Source organism: Castor canadensis, chromosome 6, assembly GCF_047511655.1.
Source record: "Castor canadensis chromosome 6, mCasCan1.hap1v2, whole genome shotgun sequence".
In the NCBI taxonomy this organism is placed as follows: domain Eukaryota; kingdom Metazoa; phylum Chordata; class Mammalia; order Rodentia; family Castoridae; genus Castor; species Castor canadensis.
In genome coordinates, this window is record NC_133391.1 from 24,613,303 (window position 1) to 24,633,949 (window position 20,647).

At 36.2% G+C, this 20,647-nt stretch overlaps 1 protein-coding gene across 2 annotated transcripts in view; it reads right to left on the reverse strand.

The window, feature by feature from the left end:
- The window catches only part of Pik3c2g (phosphatidylinositol-4-phosphate 3-kinase catalytic subunit type 2 gamma), a 271,944-nt gene that overhangs the window by 113,384 nt on the left and 137,913 nt on the right, over nt 1–20,647 (reverse strand). For both annotated transcript variants that reach the window (XM_074075978.1, XM_074075977.1), the window contains 2 exons: nt 20,105–20,241; nt 17,820–17,989 (listed from right to left, as the gene is read on the reverse strand). In XM_074075978.1, the coding sequence (XP_073932079.1) occupies nt 17,820–17,989; nt 20,105–20,241 (307 nt within the window). The remainder of the gene's footprint in view (nt 1–17,819; nt 17,990–20,104; nt 20,242–20,647) is intronic.

Sequence of the window (20,647 nt, forward strand, 5' to 3'; positions counted from 1 at the left end):
CTAAGATATAGTAGTAAGTTCTTTCATAAGGCAATTTAGAAAAAAACAGTTGCTACCTATTCATTGTCAGGTGCATAGTGAAGGAAAAAGAAAGCTAACTTCTTTTTCATTTTGTACTTGACCTGTTAGAAGTGCTGATCAGATAGGAAGGTAGGAAGGCATAAGCCACGATGTTGTTACATAAGTAGTACTGCCTTCCAGAGTCTCCAGGGTGGAAAAACAGGAAAATAAAGGAGCAGAGAGAAAGTGGCCATGTTTCCATAACTTTTTAAGTCTTAGGGAGGAACGGAAATATTTTTGTTTCATGAGTTCTCACTCATTGAACAGACTGATGATGAAACAGAGTTTGTTTTTGTTTTTTAAACAATCTTAAATTTGTTTCAGCAAGACTTCTTTAAAATCCATTTTGGGGGTACAGGATCAGATACACAGCTCAGTGGTAGAGTGTTTGCCAAGCATGAAAGAGGCCCCCGCAGAGCCAAAAGAAAAAGTAATAATAAAGGTCCATTATGAAGCCTACTAGATACAGTACTACATATGTTGTAATATGCAGTCCTTGTCTTGGAAGAGCTTGCAGACTGGGAGAGAGGACAACATTTGTAACAAACAATTATAACATAGGCTGAAAGTAGGAAGTGCTTCTATTGCCTCACTAAAATGTATAGTCTATGAAAGCAAAAACTTCATTTTGTTCACTGCTATATCAGCAGTAGACAGACCAGAGCCTGGCACATTGGTACTCAATGAAGAATTGCTGAATAATGTATAGGACTAAAGTAGAAGGCAATTTTAATGTCAACTAAGTAGATAAGGAAATCGTACTTTTAAAAATAGATAGAACTTAAGATATAGAGATGTAAAGAAAGAACTAATATTCATGGTCCTCCTACAACATCTAAGAAACTATGAGCTGCCTCTCTCTCTATCATCTCATTTAACTATCATGTCAACATTTTAAGCTGATATTACATCCCCATTTCACAGACAAGCAAACTAAGGCAGAGAGTTTAAGTAACTTTCCCAAGGTGACACACCTGAAAATGGCAGAACTAGGATTAGAGCCCAAGTCTCCAAACATCCTGCTTTGGAATTTAGAAGTCATTCCCTTTGATGGTTTTTCTTTCTTTTTTGGAATATTTGCATTTCTAACAATATTTTTATTATAATATAACTAATATATCATAAGATTCACTGTCTCAAAGCACATAATTCAGCAGTATTTAGTATATTCACAGATTTGTGCAACTATAGCCATTAGAACATTTAGAACATTTTTACCACACTAGAAGGAAATCCCATACTCATTAGTAATCACTTTTACCCCCAGTCTCTGGAAACCACTAACCTACTTTCAATCTCTACTAATTGCATATTCTCGACATGAAACAGAGTTTTGATACCAGTTTGTCTTAAAGTCTTCTAGAAGCATTTGCAGTGGAAATATTACCAGAATCTGAGGTTCACACTGCAATTTGCTATACTGAAAACCAGGGAAAGAGAAGGAGGAGGAAGAAAACAAGTTCATACAAAATAGGTCCTGAAGAAGACAGAGAAGATGCTTCATTGCGAATCTCTCTTACGGGGTTCAGAGTGAAGAGCTTTTGTTGGAGGGAAAAAGGGGAACACAAGGCAGGCAGTCTACACGCTGAGTCAAGTCTTCTTTATCCAGAGATATCATTTTTCCTCTTCTCTGGCAGGAAGTTCACAATGGAGATTTTTCTCTTACAGCTTATTAAATCAAACCTGAAGAAAAGCTTCTCTTCAGCAAAAAGAATTAGGGAAGGGTAGTAGGACGAGTTCAAATGAACCCCTGTTCCAGGAACACAGTTTGGAGTAAAAAGGATTGAAATAAACGTGTTTTAAATTTTAGTCTTGCAAATAAATTTAGAAGTCATTTGAAAAAACCCCACAGCTTGAGGGGGCTTCCTTATTTTTTTTAACTAGGGAAAACTGTTCTTTATTATTGCTATGCTCACCTATTTTGATAAAAGTAGAATAGTGGGGAATTACATTAATCTGACTTAACCAGACTTTTTAGATGCATGGAAATCCAAATCAGAAATCCACTCTGGCCTCTGGGGAAGTGGACTCTAACTGCAGGGAAAACATTAAAAAAAGAAAGAATGCAGCTTTGTTAGTTATGATTTTTGTGGTTATTTTATTTTAAAATATTATTTTGGAATTCATGTTACCAGTGACTGTTCAGAAACACAGCTGGGGTTTTACTCAGCTCCATTTTCATCCAGTTATTCATTCAACAAAATGTGTTGAGCAACTATTGAAGAATGTAGTACTCAAGTATGAAGTCTAAATTCTTAAATTTTTTTTGGTTAAAATTCTTTTATATTGGGTCTATCCTGACTTTACAACTTATTTTCTATGATTCACTTTACAAGCCCTTTATTGTAGCTAAGCTGGGAGGAGAGATATTGAAAGCATGAGATAAAGCACAGATTTGATTCCTGGATCTGCTCTATCTCCGCATCCTCATCTTCAGAATGGGCACACAATACTAGCTCTTAGAATTTCTTTGGGGGGTGACGAAAAATGCCTGGCTCATGGCGAGGGATGCTCACCTGTGAAGTGCTGTGGTTAGAGAGAGGTCTATGCAGAGGGCACAGACAGCAGGTACTATTTGCCAGGACTCAAATCAGGATTCTGTCACTTACTAGTTCTGTAACTTAGGCAAGTAACTTACCTTCTACATAGTCAACCTTCCTCCTCTAAATATTGGAGGTGAAAGCACTTCCCTTCTGAGGTTGTTGAGATGATTCAGTGACTTAAATCATGCAAAAGTGCTTAGAACACAGCACAGCACATAGTAATCATTCAACAAATTTTAGATATTGTTATTAGTTTCCAAACAAGTGTTCTCAGAGGTGAACTTTATCATAGCTACCTCTTCCTTAGTCTTCTAACTTACAAAAGCCATCAGAAAATCTCATCTTTGCTCTAAGGTTAAATTTACCCCCAACTTATCCATGTGACTTTTCTGGCTGCATAAGTACTTAAGTGGAACTTTGAACTTGGGGACATTTTTATATATTACTCGCCCTTGTTGTCACCACTATTACCAACATCTAGCAAAGTTTGCAGAAAAACTTTATTCTAGAGCAGAAAAAAATATTGATTTCATATGTAACAGCTTTTTTTTTGTAACAGTTTTCTAAAACCTTTTTCCCTACTCTCTATGCTTTTTTTTAAACAAAATATTCTATGCAAAATAAAATGGAACTTTGGAAAGATTTTTAGAAGAGTGTTAAACTATACAACCTCCTGAAAACGTCTCCCCTAATATAATGGATCTGCTTTTCTCTCTTCAGCAGAGAAACTACGGTGGACTAAATTGGTTTCTCTTGGAAAGTTTTTGTGGCCACGCTCAAGTTCATAAGATAACACATTTCCTTCTTCCTTGGTTACCACCATTATAAACCAGATACAGAAACATGGTACAGAAAATACATAAGGCAAATGTATCCAAATTAGTGAAAACTGTAAACTAATAAGATTATTAAAAAAGAAATTTTAGCTGGATAACATTATCCAAGTAGAAACGGTCAGTGAGTCCAATAAAATAAAATGTTGCACCTTTTCTATAGGATTTTTGTGGCTTATTTCTGAGCAATTTGTTTAAAAAATCAGAATTACACTAAAAATTTTTTAATAAATAAAAAGAATTCTCACGTTAAAAAAATCCCATTTCACCCTTATAAGCCATAGGAGTTTTAGATGTGATGTGGTTTATCAGTTGACTTAAATGTGAACCTAATCCTAGTAGAATTAATGTTGTAGGGACTGTTTCTGAAGTTTAGTATTACTTATAAATCTGAGGTATAAATTGGGTGTGCCAAGAAGAAATACAGAAACCCATCTCTTGGAAGTCTATATTACTATTACATTCTGATTCAAATGTTGACAATCTCTCACTTGTAGTTACATAAAAACATTATAAAATTTCTGTGAGTATCCTAGTTTTTTTTCCCCTTTAGATTAGTGGTTTTACCATTGCTTGTCTAAGTCCTGCCTCTTTTTGCTTCCTTACCTTTAACCTGTAATTTTTCCCAACTTAGTGCATGCTCTCTCTTTCCTTCTCTCTCTTTCACTCATCTTTTTGTGTAAGAAATCTTCTCTAACCTATCTTGTCAGAAGTCTTATGAATTTTTTTTACCCAAGCGACAGGAATGATTTTTAAGGGGAGATGAAGCATTCTTTCTTCCCTTTGTAAGTCTTTTTATTTATTTATTTATTTTATTGTTTTATTATTCGTATGTGCATATAAAGCTTGGGTTATTTCTCCCCCGTGCCCCCACCCCTTCCCTTACCACCCACTCTGCCCCCTCCCTCTCCCTTTGTAAGTCTTAATGCCTGAGACAATGTTTTGATGATATTCTGTTATATGCAGTGAATGTAGCAATAACTCAACACAACTCATGCAGTGAATAGCTTGAGATGTTCTAACATTTATGTGAGAAGGCCAAATGAATGAACTTATTTGTTGTCATTCTATCATTTTGCTGTCAAATTAGTCTTTTTATAAAGTTATGACCAGTTTATCCCTCAAATTATTATTCTATAAAAATGCAGAAGATATTTCGCCAATTTCCAGTGTGGAGGAGAAGTCAGTTTGTGGCTTCAAAATACATATGTTAAATTTTAAGAATTTATTATAAACGGTAATTATTAAGGAGACAAATTTACTTGAGATGAGAAATAACAGGACAATTTATATTTGATGTTTGTTACAACTTTTGTGTCAGCTTCCCATTTATCCACATATTGGGTATAATCTCCTTATAAGAGGTCATTACAATGCCAAGATCATTGTCATAAATATTTAGAAATCACTGCTGATTTCTAAATACTTCTATGAGGACACAGGGTTTTAGGATAAATTTCTGCCCATTAGGTGCCTTGAACCTAGATAGAGAGGTATACACCCAGGATGTCAGAACACTACAGTCATTACTCAATAGGTGTTTATTTATCATCTGTAATGGACATGTGCAAGACTTGTAGATGAGATTCAAGGGCCTTAAAACTCATTATTCTAAAAGCAATATAAATACACTGAATAGTACCAATGGTGTTATGAAAAAGTTGTTCTCACTGCACTATGGAGGAGAGTTTGGAACAGGGAGGGTGTATGTGGGCCGATCAGATGAGATTTTTGCAGAAAGTTTTCAATCTGACATGACATATCTTAGATTAGGATTGTGGCCTGCAGGTACCAAAAAGTGGGAGGACTTAAAAGTACATCAATGACAATAAATGAAGACTTTACTATGGTTTGGGATGGGAGAAAGAAGAGGTGGCAAGAAGAGCTTCAAGTTTTCTTCCTTGTGCAGTAAGAAGACTGCAGTACAGCATTCAGAGTAGCTTAGTTTTGAGTTCAAGTTACATTAGAAGTGCCCTGAGGACTTTCAAAAGCAAGTGACAGTGAGGATACTTATTTCTGGACCTTAGCAAAAGGATTTAAGCTGGAGGTAAAATTTTGTGAGTCAGACTTCTGTTCCTGAGAAGATGAGGAAGGCATAAAATCCCTGAAAATTTGATATGAAACAACCATTAGAGACTCTGAAAGGCATGGAGAAGATATTCTACCACTAGGGATGTCGAGACTCAAGAAACAACATGGTGGTGAATTTTCTGGGTTTTCCTTAAGAGCCTCACATACTTCAAACATGTGAGCTGAAGGAACTGTCCATACCAAAATATCATTGGGTACAGATTTAAAAAAAAAAGGCCCATGAAAACCCTGCTTTTTCTAGGCAAATCATCGAAAAGGGAAGCTTAATAAGACAGAAAAACTTCAGACAAAAAAATCAATGTACTATAGCTAAACACTGCAGAAGAAACTGGGACCTCAGCTCTCCTTAACATCAGCCAAGGACAAGGTGGGGAGCCTGGACTTATACTCTTATGAGGCTGCAATGAGGCTTCTTTATCCCACAATGGGATGCTGCCAGAGGTAGCTGAGTAAGGGACTGAGTATTGATGGAGGGATAGACACATAGATCAATGGAACAGTGTAAGTGGCACAGAGAGACACCTGCACAAACATGCAAAATTGATTTTTTTGAGAGTTGCAAAAGCAATGGAATAAAGAACAGCTGGAAATCCTAGATATTCATAGGCAAAAACAAAAACCTTGACCTAAACCTCATACCTAAATTTAAAAAAACCCTCAAACTAGCTCATAGACTTAAATATAAAACCCCAAAACTATAAAATATTTACTTACAAAGCATGAGAAACTTTTTTGAGTCCTAAGGCTAGGCAGATACTTGTTTAGACTTAAAAAGTTTTGCTCTGTGAAAATCAATGTTAAGTGAATGCAAAGAGAAGCTACAGACTGAAATAATGTTTGCAAACCGCAGAGCCAACAAAGTACTAGTACCTGGAATATGTTTAAAAAGTCTCCAAATTTAGTAGTAAAATCAATCACATGGGCAAAAGACATACAGAGAGACTTCATGGAAGAGGTTACACAGACGCTAACTATGCACAAGGAAAAATGTTCAATGTCATTAACCTTTAGGGAAATGCAAATCAAAACCACAATGAGACATCCCTATGCACCTTGGTTTGGCTAACATAAAACATAATAATACCAAATGTTGGCAAGGATGTAGGGAAACTGAATTACTCAAGCATTGCTGATAGAAATGTGAAAATGGTTCACATTTTCCATTTTGGTACATGGTTTTCCATTCTGAAAAACCACTTAGCAGTTTCTTAAAATCAACAACAACAGGCAGCTACCATGTAACACAATTATTATCCTTTTAGGTATTTATCTCAGAGAAATGAAAACTTATGTTCATAAAGTCCATATATGAATTATTTATAGAAGCTCTATTTATAATAACAGAAAGCTGAAATAATCCAGATGTCTTGCTAGTTAAACAAACTGTGGTAGCCCATATCAAGGAATATTACTTGTCAATAAAAGGGCATATATTTGAAATCACAACAGTTTGGATGAATCTCTAGAGGATTATGCTGTGTGAAAAAAGCCAATCCCCAAACATTACATTAGTATATAATGACATTAGTATATAATGTCATTATATACTAATGAAATCACACACCCTTGAAATCACGAAATTATAGAAATGGAGAATAGACTAGCAGTTGTAAGGGGATAAGAATGGAAAGAATGAGAGGTAACTAAGTTCAGATGTACAAGAGCAACATGAAACACATTGGTGAGGATTAAGCTGTTCTGCATTTGTCTCCATCACCATCAATACCCTAGTTGTGATCATCATTGTATTATAATTCTGTGAGATGTTACCACTGAAGGAAAGTGATAAAGGACATATAGGATCTCTTTGTATTATTTCTTACAAGTGCATGCTACAATTGTCTCAAAAGATTTTATTGAAATGTTATGAGTTTTCTGGATACAGACATTGGAAGAAGCCTTGGATATTGATGATATCATTTGGTGGAAAGTATAGCTTCACAAGAAAAGAGGCTTAAGATGAGTCTTGGATAATCAAGTGTTTGATGGCTTGGGAGAAGGAAATCACTCGGAATTGGATACTGAGAAGAGGTATTGAAGCATTTATGGAATGAATGGGAAAGTAAGGAAATGAAAGTCAACAATTTATAAACAACATTTTTAGGAAGTTGATTAAGGTGAGCAAAAGACTATGAAGATGTGGTATATACAGGCAAGGTTATTTAACTTGGAGGACACAAGCTTCTTTAAAAATATTATTTGAAAAGGAGAAGATAAATGCAAGGAGAGCATGAATTCTGGAATATCAGAAGGTGGGACAGCAGTGGTTGTGAAGCCTTGATGGAGAGATGGGCTGTAGGAAGAAAAACCAGATCTTCTATTATAGAAGTATGGGTAAGTGGAAAGTAGGCTCTGTTCTGAGTGTTTATTTTCTCAATTAAGCAGAAGGTGTGGTCCTCTGCTTAAAGCAGAGATTTAGAGGTGAGAGGACTGAAGTTTATCTTGAGAGAATAACATACAAATTGTTGTGAGGAGTGGAACAGTGAGGAAGACACATAAATGAAAAACCATTGCAGGTCCAGGAGGAGGTCCCCTTTGAAATTGGGGACAACATGTTTGCCTATAGCCTGACACTTCTGCACCTGGCTGCTGTGGTGCTGCAATACAGCAGACGTGAGGATTAGGGCATCTGCTGTTTGTCAGCCACCCCACTGCTATTCACAATACTCTCTACTGTAGGCAGTTTCCCCTCCCCGCCCCATCTTTCCCATTAATTTAAGTCCAACACTTTCTTTAAAGTCCTGCCTGTTCATATTACACTTCCTCTTCAAATCTTCCCACTCTCACTAGCCCTTACACTGAAAGTGGTTCTATGGTAAAACAGGTAATTAAAGGAATGGATGATACATGCTAGTTGTAACGATTGAACTCTGAAATAGATGAGGTTCTGTGTCCTGAAAATGTGAACTCTGAATTATTCCCTAAATAAATATGTACATAATCAGAAAATAAATGTTTGTCCATTTTTAAGTATTGCACACATATGCTATTTAAGGGCACAATAATTTCCAGAAGCAACTTCCTCAAATGTGAATTATGTAGTCTAAATAATACCACTGGCCTTGATCCTAATTGTGGTATTTGGCCATACTAGGGTGAATGGAATGGGTTTAGATGGTATCTGATATTAGAGTTATATATCGTAGGTATTTAACTTATCTATACCTACTTGATTTTTTAATGTAAAAATGTTTTTAAAAGTGTACCATTCTGCTTGTTTTTTTACTCAAAGAGAAACTGCTCACAGGTGGGAGAGTGGTCACTCCCTTGTTACTGTCACAATTAGTGACAAACATCTTGTAAGACATTTGATTGTAGGTTGTAAACATGCAAATTTAATATACATCAGGGCAATAAATGTGAGACAATTGTACCATTGTCTGTCTCGATGCTGAAGAGAGGGAGTGTGGAGATTGTTGAGAAGTGGGAGGATCCTGGCAATTTCCAATTGTTCTCTCACCTATGACGTACAGTCCTGGACAAATGATAACAACTCTGACTCTCTGTCTCTTTTTGTAAAATATAGAGAACAACAGTACCCACTTCAAAGATTTTCTATTGATCAATGAAACTATTGCAAGTCAAGTATTTATGATGGTTTAAAAATCACCATTAAAAGGATGCTTCTCTCCTTTTCCTTCCCTTCCCTTCCCCTCTCGTCCCTTTTCTTTTTGACAATTTTATATAGAAACTAATCCCCACACTTGATGCAGTACCACACTAAAGAGCTCTTGCTCTGCACCATGTCAGTGATGAACTGCATCCACTGCAGTGTGGGAAGAGCCACCTGCTTCCATACTGGTGATCGAGGTAGGGGGTATGGAAAATGAATGGAAAGACAGGACTCCAGCAAGGATTTATATATAACAGGAGAATTTGTCTGCTAGACTTTGTACACAGATACATCTTCCTTTTATAGAGGAACTGATAAAGGCAGTAAATGGAAATATGCAAACTTCAGTCTGAGGACTGAAAGACTTGAGTGTTTTAATGATGTATTTGTACCCCAAACTAAAATGTGGGACTCAGTAATGAGGTACAATTATTATTGTTGAAATTATTTTTATTAAATTTATGAATTTCAAATGTTTTTGTCTCCAGGAAATACCATCATAACACTATGGACTATTGTTTGAAAGGTTTCTGAAAGTTTGGAGACTTCCATAATATCGAATGGTGATATTAACATAGAAATAAATGTCTAGAGCACTTTGGGGAATGTTTTAGGCTAACCGTTTTCTTAATATCACAAATGACCTACATTTTAGAGAGCACATTTTGCTGCCCAACAGAAAGAACACAAGTCTCTTGTCTAATATTCATGAGTTAATTGAGAAGGCAAATTTGGAATCTCCATTGGCTAGGACAGAACCTTGTGTAATTAGGCAACACAGGAAACCTCACATGAGCAATAAAATGAAAACATAAGGGTGCATGTACGATTACAGAAAGAACATTTAATGCCCTGTGAGATCTCCATGCTCTCAGCAATTATTAACTAAGGAGAGTCTCACCAACAGTTTTTTATATATAAAACATTGCCCCACAGTCAGGTGTCTTTTGTAAATGCACTATGAGTCCTAAGTTAGACTTCCGGAAGTCCCTGATCTTTAACTGATTAATAATTTTAGATACTGACTCTGGCATTCCTCTCAGACTCAAGTACATCACATCCATTTGTTGAAAAAGGTAGTTAAAATAGCCACCTCTTCAAAATGATCAGTCCTCTTTCTCTAATTCTGAGAAAGTAACAGTACCTACTTCAAAGATTTTCTGTTGGTCAATGATGCTATTGCAACTCAAATATTTATGAGGGTTTAAAATCATCATTTAAAGGATTCTTTCTTTTTGTTTCCTTCCCTTCCCTGTCTTTTTTTTTTTTTTTTTTTTTTTTTTTTTTTTTTGGTGCTTTTTCTTCACAGTTGATTCAGGACCACACTAAAGAGCTCTTGCTTTGCACCATGTAAATGATGACATGGGTCTGAATTTTAGTAGATTAAGATTCCATGAGGAAAGGAAAAGAATGATCAGATCCTCACAACTGCCATGTATATTCCTTGAGCCCAAGCATAGGGGAAGCAGACAACAATTCTTTGCATGGAATTCTGATGTATGCCTAGGACAGGAGTTAGTCTGAATATTAGGAAAAGTTTATCAGTGCTTTAATGCTCAGGTGAAAATCACATTTGTGGTATCACATTTTAAGTAGAAGTTTCTTTCTAAAATCACGTTAAAAGTGAAGCTACCTCTGAAAACATTTGATTACCTATAAAGTAATGATATGAATGATTGAAATTCTTGTAGCAGGTTTGACAGGGAAATACTGTGTTTTACTAAGTTTAACAGCATGAGTTGTTTCCCCAGCAATGTTTCTTTAGCTGGGTACCAAGTGAAAATCTTATAGTAGACTCACATTTAGGATACATTTCTGGTCTTTCTTTAAAGGCTAGATTTAGAGTTAGTGCTATGGAATGCTGACGTTGACAGGTACATTGTACCTTAGAGCAGCTGAGGAGACAGCACACATTCTCCACCTGAAGCTCGCTTTGTTCACCATGGATGGAGGCGCTGGGCTACAGGAAGGCAGGATCCTCAGGCTATTTAAGTTGTTCTCTCTCCTTCCTTCCTTCCTTCCCTCTCTCCTGTTCTCTTTCATTCCCGCTCAAACTTTTCTTCATTTCTCATTTTCGTCATCTGAAAACCTACATGTTCTCTCTTTGAAGAAAATTTAGGTTTCTTAACAGAGAAAATATCTTTACTTTCAAAGGGGGTGTTGATAAAAGAAACCACATGATAACACAAAGTGGAATGACAAGGTAAAGTAAAATAGGGAGAAATGTTAGAAGATGGGAATAACAAAATGAGTTTCTTTCTTGAAATAGTCCGTGTGAGAATGCTATGCAAAATCCAAGGCACCATTCAAATGCAAGGTGTAGCTTGCCTAGAATTGGTTTTGTGATAGACAGAAGTCTTTGTGAAAACTCACAGTGTACCAATTCTGCATCTCAATTCTCAGACTCCCAAATGTAGAATAGCCATGAGGTTGAAAAAAAAAAGTCCCTTGGTAAATTTCCAGTTAAAGTAGCATAGCAGGTTCATAATAATTTTATCTTCAGAAAAATGGTAACTTCTGAAGTTAAGGGAACTAAATTTGGTGGCATTAAAAAAAGCAATTTTATTAGAATATATTAGTTGTACAAAGGATTTCATTGTGACATTTCCATTGATGCATACAATGTACCTTGGTTTGGTTCATTCCTCCCCATTATTCTCTCTCTTCCCCCTCCCAATTCTTAAAATGACTTTGGTAGGTTTCAGTGTTCCATATTCATACATGTATAGCAAATACATGGACCATCTTCACCCTCTTTTACCCTCTGCATTTACCACCCCGACACACTAATATCCTCCTCTTAACATGACCTCTTTTACATTCCTGTCCTTCATTGTTTAAGTGTCTCTTCATTGTTCAGTGGGGGTTTTGCTTTAGTATTTTACCTGTAAATATATTGTGCTTTAACTAGCCTAACTCCCACTATTACTCTTCTTTACCCTTTCCCCTTACCCTGTATCATTCAGCAGTTTTCAGTGTGCTTCATTGTCTTGTTCCTACAGAGATGCGATGTATTTCAATTATCTACTCTATCATTCTCTTCTTCTTTTCTCCTTCTCTACTCTCCACTAACAGCTTCAGTATTGGAAATGTTTTCTGTATAAATGTGTATAGATAATAAAGCTTGTGTTTTTATTTGGGTCTATTTTCCACATAAGAGAGAGAACATGCGACCTTTGTCTCTCTAAACTTGGCTAACTTCATTTAACATGGTGTTTCCAATTCCATCCACTTACCTGTGAATGACAAAATTTCATTCTTCTTTATTGCCTAATAATATTCCATTTATATATATATATATATATATATATATACACATATAATTACATCACATTTTCTTAATTCATTCATCAATTATAGGACATCTGGGTTGTTTCTATAGCTTGAGTATTGTGAATAATTCTGCAATAAACATGGGTGTGCAAATGTCTTCATTTTATCCTGACTTACCTTTCCTCAATATGTACACTGGAGTGGATCTTAGGATAGTTCTAGTTTTAGTTTTTTGAAGAACCGGCATACTGCTTTCCACAGTGGTTGCAGTAATTTACATTCTCACAAACAATGTATAAAAGTTTCTTTTCTCCTGAATCCTCACCAACATTTGCTGTTGTTTGTGTTCTTGATGATAGCCATTATAACAGAAGTGAGTGACTTGTATTTCCTTTATGGACAGGGATGTTGAGCATTTCTTCATGTGTCTTTTGGCCATTTGGACTTCTTCCTTTGAAAAAGTTCTGTTCAGTTCACTCGTCTATTTCTTCACTGGGTCATTGATTCTTTGGGAATTTAGTTTTTCAAGCTTCCTATAAATTCTGGTTGTTTATCCCTTGTCAGATGTATAGCTAGTAAGGATTTTCTCCCATTCTGTGGGCTGCCTGTTCAGTCTGGTAACCATTTCTTTTGCTATGCAGAAACTTTTTAGTTTTATGTTGTCCCATTTGTCAATGATTTCTCTTAATTGCTGAGCCATTTGAGTTTTATTTAGGAAATTATTGTCTATGTCTATATATTCCAATATATTCTTTATTCTTTTCTGCAGTAGTTTCAAGGTTTTAGGCCTTATTTTAAAGTCTTTGACTCACTTTGAATTGATATTAGTACAGGGTGAAAGACAGGGATTTAGTCTTAGTCTTCTGCATCACATACCCAGTTTTCCCAGCAGCATTTGTTGAAGAGGTTGTCTCTTCTCCAACAACACATTCTTTGGGCTCCTTCGTCAAAAATCAGATGGGTGTAGCTGGTCAGATTAATATCTATGTCTTCTGTTCCATTAGTCTTCCGGTCTATTTTTGTGTCAGTGCCATGTTGTTTTTATTGCTATGGTTCTGTAGTATAGTTTGAAGTCGGGTATTGTGATACCTCCAGCATTGCTCTTGGCTATTCAAGATCTTCTGTGCTTCCAGATGAACTTTAGGATTGATTTTTCAATCTTTGTGAGGAATGTCATTGGAATTTTGATAGGGATTGCATTGAACATATAGATTGCTTCTGGTAGTAAGGTCATTTTCACCATACTAGTTCTGCTGATCCACAAGCATGGGAGATCTTTCCATCTTCTGTCACCTTCCATTTCTTTCTTCAGTCATTTATAGTTTTCATTATAGAGGTCTTTCACTTCCTTTGTTAAATTTATTCTGAGGTGTTTTAGTTTTTGAGGCTGTTATAAATGGGATTGTTTTCCTAAATTCTTTCACAGTCTGTTTGTGTATAGCAGGCTAGTGATTTTTGTAAATTGATTTTGTATCCTGCTACTTTGCTGATGGTGTTTATGATGTCTAGGAGTTTTTTGGTAAAGTTTTGAGGGTCTTTTAGGTATAAGATTATGTCATCTGCAAATAAGAATAGTTTGACTTCTTCCTTTCATATTTGAATTCCTTTTACTTCTGGCTAGAAATTCCAAAAACTATGTTGAATAAGAGTGAAGAGAGTGGACATCCTTGCCTCGTTCCTGACTTTAGAGGAAATGGTATCAGTTTTCCTTCATTTGACATGATGTTGACTACTGGTTTGTCATAAATAGATTTATTATGTTGTGGTACATTTCTTCTGTTCTTAATTTAATCTGAGCTTTTATCAAGAAAGAATTTTCACTGGGCACTGGTGTTTCATGCCCTTCATCCTAGCCACTTAGGAGGCAGAAATCGGGAGGATCACTGTTCAAAACCAGCCCAGACAAGCAGTTCTTGAGACCCTATCTTGAAAATAACCAACACATAAAAGGGCTGTCAGAGTGACTCAAGTGGTAAAGCACCTGCCTAGCAAACATGAAGCCCTGAGTTCAAACCCCAGTGCTACCACAAACAAACAAAAAGAGATGTTGAATTTTGTTAAAGGCTTTTTTGCATTTATTGAGAGGTTGATGGCATTTTTGTAGTGATCCCTCAGTCAACAAACATTGAACCTGTAATCCATACCAGGTGCTTAGGACACAAATATGGCTTTCATGTAATCAAAGTAGTGGAGGGATAAGAAAGTGAATTCTCCTTGTAGAAGACTCAAACAATACTCAGGTCTATTTAGAGTAAAAGGCAGTTGGCGCAGCGTTTTTTAGTAAACAGTCATGAAAATAACAGAAATGAGACTCATCTATTTCCCAAAAACCACTAAGTAACCAAAGTACTCAGGGAGTCATTAATTCCTATTTAGTATTTGGATCACTATGCATAATGTACCAAAATGACTTGATATATCAGTAATCTTTTAATAGGTTAAGGAAGTTTGTTTTTTAAAGATGATTTTAAACTGAGAAAATTTAGAGTATAAATATTACTACATCCAAAATAGAAATTAAACTAAAAATTTTATACCTTTGGAAGTTAATTAACTTGTGAAAATAATGTCAAAATGATTTTGGATCTTGGGAATTTTCATGAACAGCTTTGAGATGGAAATGCTGAGAGTGATTACATTGGGTAATTTGTGATCTACTTAGATATAAATTGATTGATGATCCATTGGGATAATTGAAAAGTCAAGCCATATTGTAATAAGACTGACATAGAATATATTGACCATCCTATGTAATTATTTTCATAGGAAAAGAATAAAGGTTAAATTTTATTTTGTTGAATGCTGGAATGATTTTTCACTTCTTATTTTATTTAATGTTTCACTTTTAAGTGAATGTAGTAACTGACTCACCTTTATTTTTTTTTTTTTTTTTTTGGTGGTACTACGGTTTGAGCTCAGGGCTTTGTGCTTGCCAGGCAGGAGCTCTACTGCTTAAGTCATACCCTAAATCCTTTTTGTTCTGATTATTTTGGAGATAGTGTCTCACCTTTTGCCTGGACCAGCCTAGACAATAATCCTATTTTATGCATCCCACAATAGTAGGAATGACAGGTGCGCACCAAAGATCAATTTTTTTTTCCATTGAGATGTGATCTCATGGAAAATTTTGCCCCATTTGGCATGGAATTTTCCCCATCTCAGTCTCCCTCATGACTAGGGTTGACAAGCCTGTGCCAGTGCATATAAATGGGTGTTGGTTGAAATGGGGTATCCTGAACTTTTTGCCTTAGTGCCCTCAAAACCTGATCCTACTGATCTTAGCCTCCCAAGTAGCTAGGATTATAGGTGCTGGCTCACTTTTTTTTTAAATCAAAGAGCTTTTTATTTGCAACATTTGTTAATTTTCATGGTACAAAACTTCCATGATTGCTGATTAGTGTTATGATGCCACTGAAGGCAGAAGTGAGAAGCGATGTGCACAGTGGTCTTTGAAATCTTGTGTGGACCAAGTCCAGCATCCCTCTGCTTGGGTCTGACATTATACCATAAGTTGGGGATGAACTGATGAAGTACTTTACAATCCAAACTGGAGAAAGAGTTCTATCAGTCTGTCTGCCAACAAGGCTCAAATTCAGAGAACGTAAAGGGTGAACAGTTGAAATTATGAATTTCAAAGTACAGATTTTTAAAGGCACCATAAAAAGATACTTAGATACTTTTAAACAAAGAAACAATAATGAGAAATGAGATACCATCTCATTTCTTGTCACTTCATTTAGGACACTTACATTATAGTTACAATGAACATTTACAGTAAACATTGATAAAACTCTCACTCAGACATTGATCTGAACACTTCAAATAAACAATCTGTTACAGTCTTAAAAGTCTGTTATATAGATGACAAATTTGAGGAACATTTACTCAAGATCATATGGTGACCACAGGGTAATTTAAGATTAAAACACTCCCACATAGTCAGTCTCAGAGTATATGGTCTTAATCAGTCCTCAGACTGCCGAAAAATTATTACAAAAGAAAGCTACAAGAATGACTCAGTGCAATGCTAGCATTCCAAAGTTCAAGTTCACAAAGACTGGAAATATAGCCTAAAATATGAGTTTGAATCAGTTGAGTTAGAAGAACAATAGACATCACTAATAAAAGCCTTCCTTAATTTTTGCTGTTCTCTAAGGCAAAGTTACCCTCTAGGAATTATTGAGTTAAAATTTCAGTTTATTTCTATAATAATGTCTTTTATGTAATGAAAAAATTATTACAGAAACATTGTCATTACTGGAGACTGAGTGAAAAATTGTGGCTGCATTTGTTAATCACTTTAATTTGTATCTTTGTGAGAGAAAATAAAGAAAGGAAGATAATAAGTAAGCAATACTTCGAGAGAAAAACCAACTGGCTTCAGAAAGCTGGAGAAATTTCTCATTATTTCTATTGTAAGGATTAGCCAAATGTTCTTCAGAATCGTTAAGTAATGCTGAGGCTGAATTGCCCTTTGATTTAATCTACTGATGTAAATCGTCTTTAATCCCACAATTACAGCTGATAAGAAAGGACTGCTTGTTTATATATAGGACATGAAATCCTTCACATTCATAACTGAGCTGTGTTTGTTCTCTTAGAAATCAAAGTTGACAGTAGCCCCAGAGGTGTTCTAATCATGGAGATGGGGCTGCTAGGTGTCTGAAGGTTTTGATTCAGAGGTGCTGTTTTTTTCGCTCTTCTCTTCCTGGCTGCTCTACTAAGGATTTCCATTGCCTGACTGTTACACAGCTCTGTCTTCTCCTCCTTAAAAACCATCCCTGTCCCTGTCACTCTGTATACAAATTCTCTGCTTATGTTCCAACAGAACTTCTCATTTCCTCACATTATTTCTTTGCTTGATAACTTAATGTCTGTTATCCCTATGAGAGAGGGGTCAGGGTTTGTATCTGCCTCGTTTACTATTGTGTGCTCAGTGTCTTGACTGGCAGGTGCTCACCAGCAGTCTATGGAATGACTCAAGGGTAATTCATTGTGGGGAGTGCTAGTTTTATGATATTTAGAGTGGTGTTAGTGATTGGCTATGAGCAATATACCAGCTGTGTTGAGAACATCAACTCATGCCTCATTGTCTATCCAAGGTTTTTAAGAAAACAAAAATATTATTTTAGACAACTCAGGCTGGAACAGGATTAATACCCCACAGAGGAAGGCCAATTTAGTCCACTAATAATTCAAGGAAATTATTTCAAATGAAATTTATTTCATTAACAATTTATTGAAAAAAATCTTTCCTTCAGTCTTAGGAGGTTTATAATACTGTTTATAGTACCTTGAAGAATTTGAGAGATGGGAACAGGTCATCTTCAGGGTTTTTATGCCATTACTTATTATACATTACTTAGGACATTGCTTAATTACAGTAATAAACATTTGTGTACTGACCTTTTTATCCCTCCAAATGTTTGTGCATGACCCAAGAATTTTCCAAAGTCAATATGAAACATATGGCCTGACTTTGTCAGCATGATGTTATCATTGTGACGGTCACAGACTCCCAGGATGAACGTTACTACACACCATCCGGCACAGGAGTAGAAAAAGTTCTTCAAGGCCTAATTGGTTGAGGAACAAAAGCACAAAAATCACAATTTCGATGAGAAAATGCATTAGCACCAGAGGCGATGGTACCAGTAAATAACTAAAAGCAAAACTGCATCATCAAGAGTCATTTCTACTCCTGAGTAGATAGAAGGGTATGGACCAGAGGCTCCTTCTTAATGGCTCCAGAGAACACATCACAGTCTCTCTAAAGCATTCTTTTTCACAGAAATTGGGAAAAATATCCTCTCATTCAGATATCCATAGTTTCCTGCAGGACTACTAGTGTAATTTTCAATGTCTCAATATACGATATTGAATTTTGTTCAAGGTAAAAGGAGATGAAAACAATATAGTCCAATATTGCCTCTCCCTGGAGGCAACATATAAAATATTTAAAATGTTTAAACATTTTAATTTAGGGAACACTTTAAAACTGTACTGAGATTTTTGTAACATTTTGTGCTTATCCTTACAAATAGATCATCCAGCTGATGTCTGAATGTGTTTTGAGACTGTACATATTACTGAATGCCTATGTAGTAGTGAAAGAAGATTACTACTAAATTAATTGTGGCTTATGTTTCTTTTTTCCTTTTCTTTTCTAAATGTTTTTATTATGGCAGTACTAGGGTCTGAAGTCATACCTCATCTTTGCTACATAGATGCTCTACCACTTGGGTCACACCTCCAGCCCATTCTTGCTTTAGTTATTTTGCTGGTGAGGTCTCACATTTTTTGCCTGAAGCTAGCCTCAGACCACCATGGTCTTCCTACCTACAGCCTCCCACATATCTGGGATCACAGGCACATGTCACCATGCCTGACTCATTGATTGAGATGGGGGCTGCCCTTAAACTGTGATCCTCTAGGTCTGTGCCTACTGAGTAGCTGAAATTGTAGACATGCATAATCATGACTGGCCTGTGACTTTTGTTTCATTCCCAAATTTTCCTCATTCCCAAAATGGTTTTCTGAGCATGCATCACTTTCACCAACGTGGTAGTATAATCATGAGTGAGGTTATAGGTCTCCTAGAAATGGTAGGACATGTGGATACTTTAGTTTCCAGTTTCTCAAGTGCCTGAGCAATTAATTGACTTAGTTTGTAAGTAAAGATAATAAAATGTGTCCTGTGACAGAGGGTTGTGAAGAGCAAAAGTAAGGGGATACTCCCTAGAGGACATAGCCACAGAGACTTGTGCAAAGCTCAAGTTGTAATCTTGGTTATAGCTAAAAAGGTAGATATCAAGATAATCTCATCTACTTTCTTATTATTTGAGTTCTAAAATCTGCACTTTGCTTTCCTCCAATCTCACAGAAGTATAGAATAGCTGAGCTCTTGGGTCTCTTTACAATGGTCGATGCTAGCTACTGTGAGCAATCCTCCTTGTTTGCCCAGAATTGGGGAGTTTCCCAAAACAAGGGAATTTCAGTGCTCAGGACCGTTCCAACTAAATCTACTGTTGGCCAACATTGCACTTTTGTGTGAATTTTAGATGGCTGTGCGCCTTGCCTCTGGGTGACCTAACTACATCAGTTTTTGGCTTGACAAGCAAAACAAAGCCTGGTTCTAGTCATACTCATTCCCTTGGCCAGGATTCATGGTAGAGGGCAGAAACTGCACAAATGTATGTTGTAGGCCAGATGTCAGAATATTAGAGACTGGGAGAAAAAAATGTGTTTATCTACCTACCTATCTGTCTGTCTGCCTGTCTATCTATCTATCTACAAACAATTGAAAGAATGATAGGTGAAAAAGTAGAATATGGGAAAAAAAGTTTAGCAAAAAAAGGGGTTATTTATACAAATTAGAGATTGTGTCTAAATAGACGGAGGGGATAGTTTTTGTGGGCACTGTCTCTGAGGTGAGATTACTGTCAGAGAGACAGCTTAGCAAAGAATCTTTATTGACAGCCAGGAATTTTATCCAGAAGGAAAGCCAAATGCAGAGACTTTTATCTAGTTAATACACCACTTAAAGTCGGTCATTATTGCAAGGCTGATGACTGAGTGAATTAGAAGTCAAGGTGTACTTAATTTACCCTCCCATAAATCAGAACATGTAATGACCCAGAGCACATTCTTATTTAAGTACATTACTTAAAGTCAGTTCCAGAAGAACAAACCTTTTCATAGTCTGCTTTGAAATGGTTGTGCTGACGGAACCACTTTTGGATTGTGTTTTCCTTCAGCGGTCCTATCAGCCCAGCATGGCGATGAATCTTAGCGAGGGGTACAGCATCAGGCACCATCTGCACCAACCCTGGTTGACAAAGAGGAGATTATGGGAAAAATTCTTCCTTCACAGGATGCAAGATACTTAGGAGATATATTTTGATCTAAATCACAACAACAGTTGCTAGCACTGCTTGGATTACCTTTTTACTTTCCAGACCTTTTCTGTGAAAGCCTTATCTAGAGAGGATCCTTTTAATTTATCCAAAATACTGGGATGAATGTAGCTATTGTTGGGTTGAATCAGATTTGTCAGAAGCAGCCAATCTAGATGACATCACAGAGATCCGCTGGGTCAAAAGAGGAGTGAGTTAACTGCCATACTACTAGAGTGCTCATTTCTGGTTAAAGGACATTAAGTCTACACAACAAGTATTTTTCTGCCTCAATTGAACAAAACACAGCTTCATAACATACTTTTCAAATACGTTGTA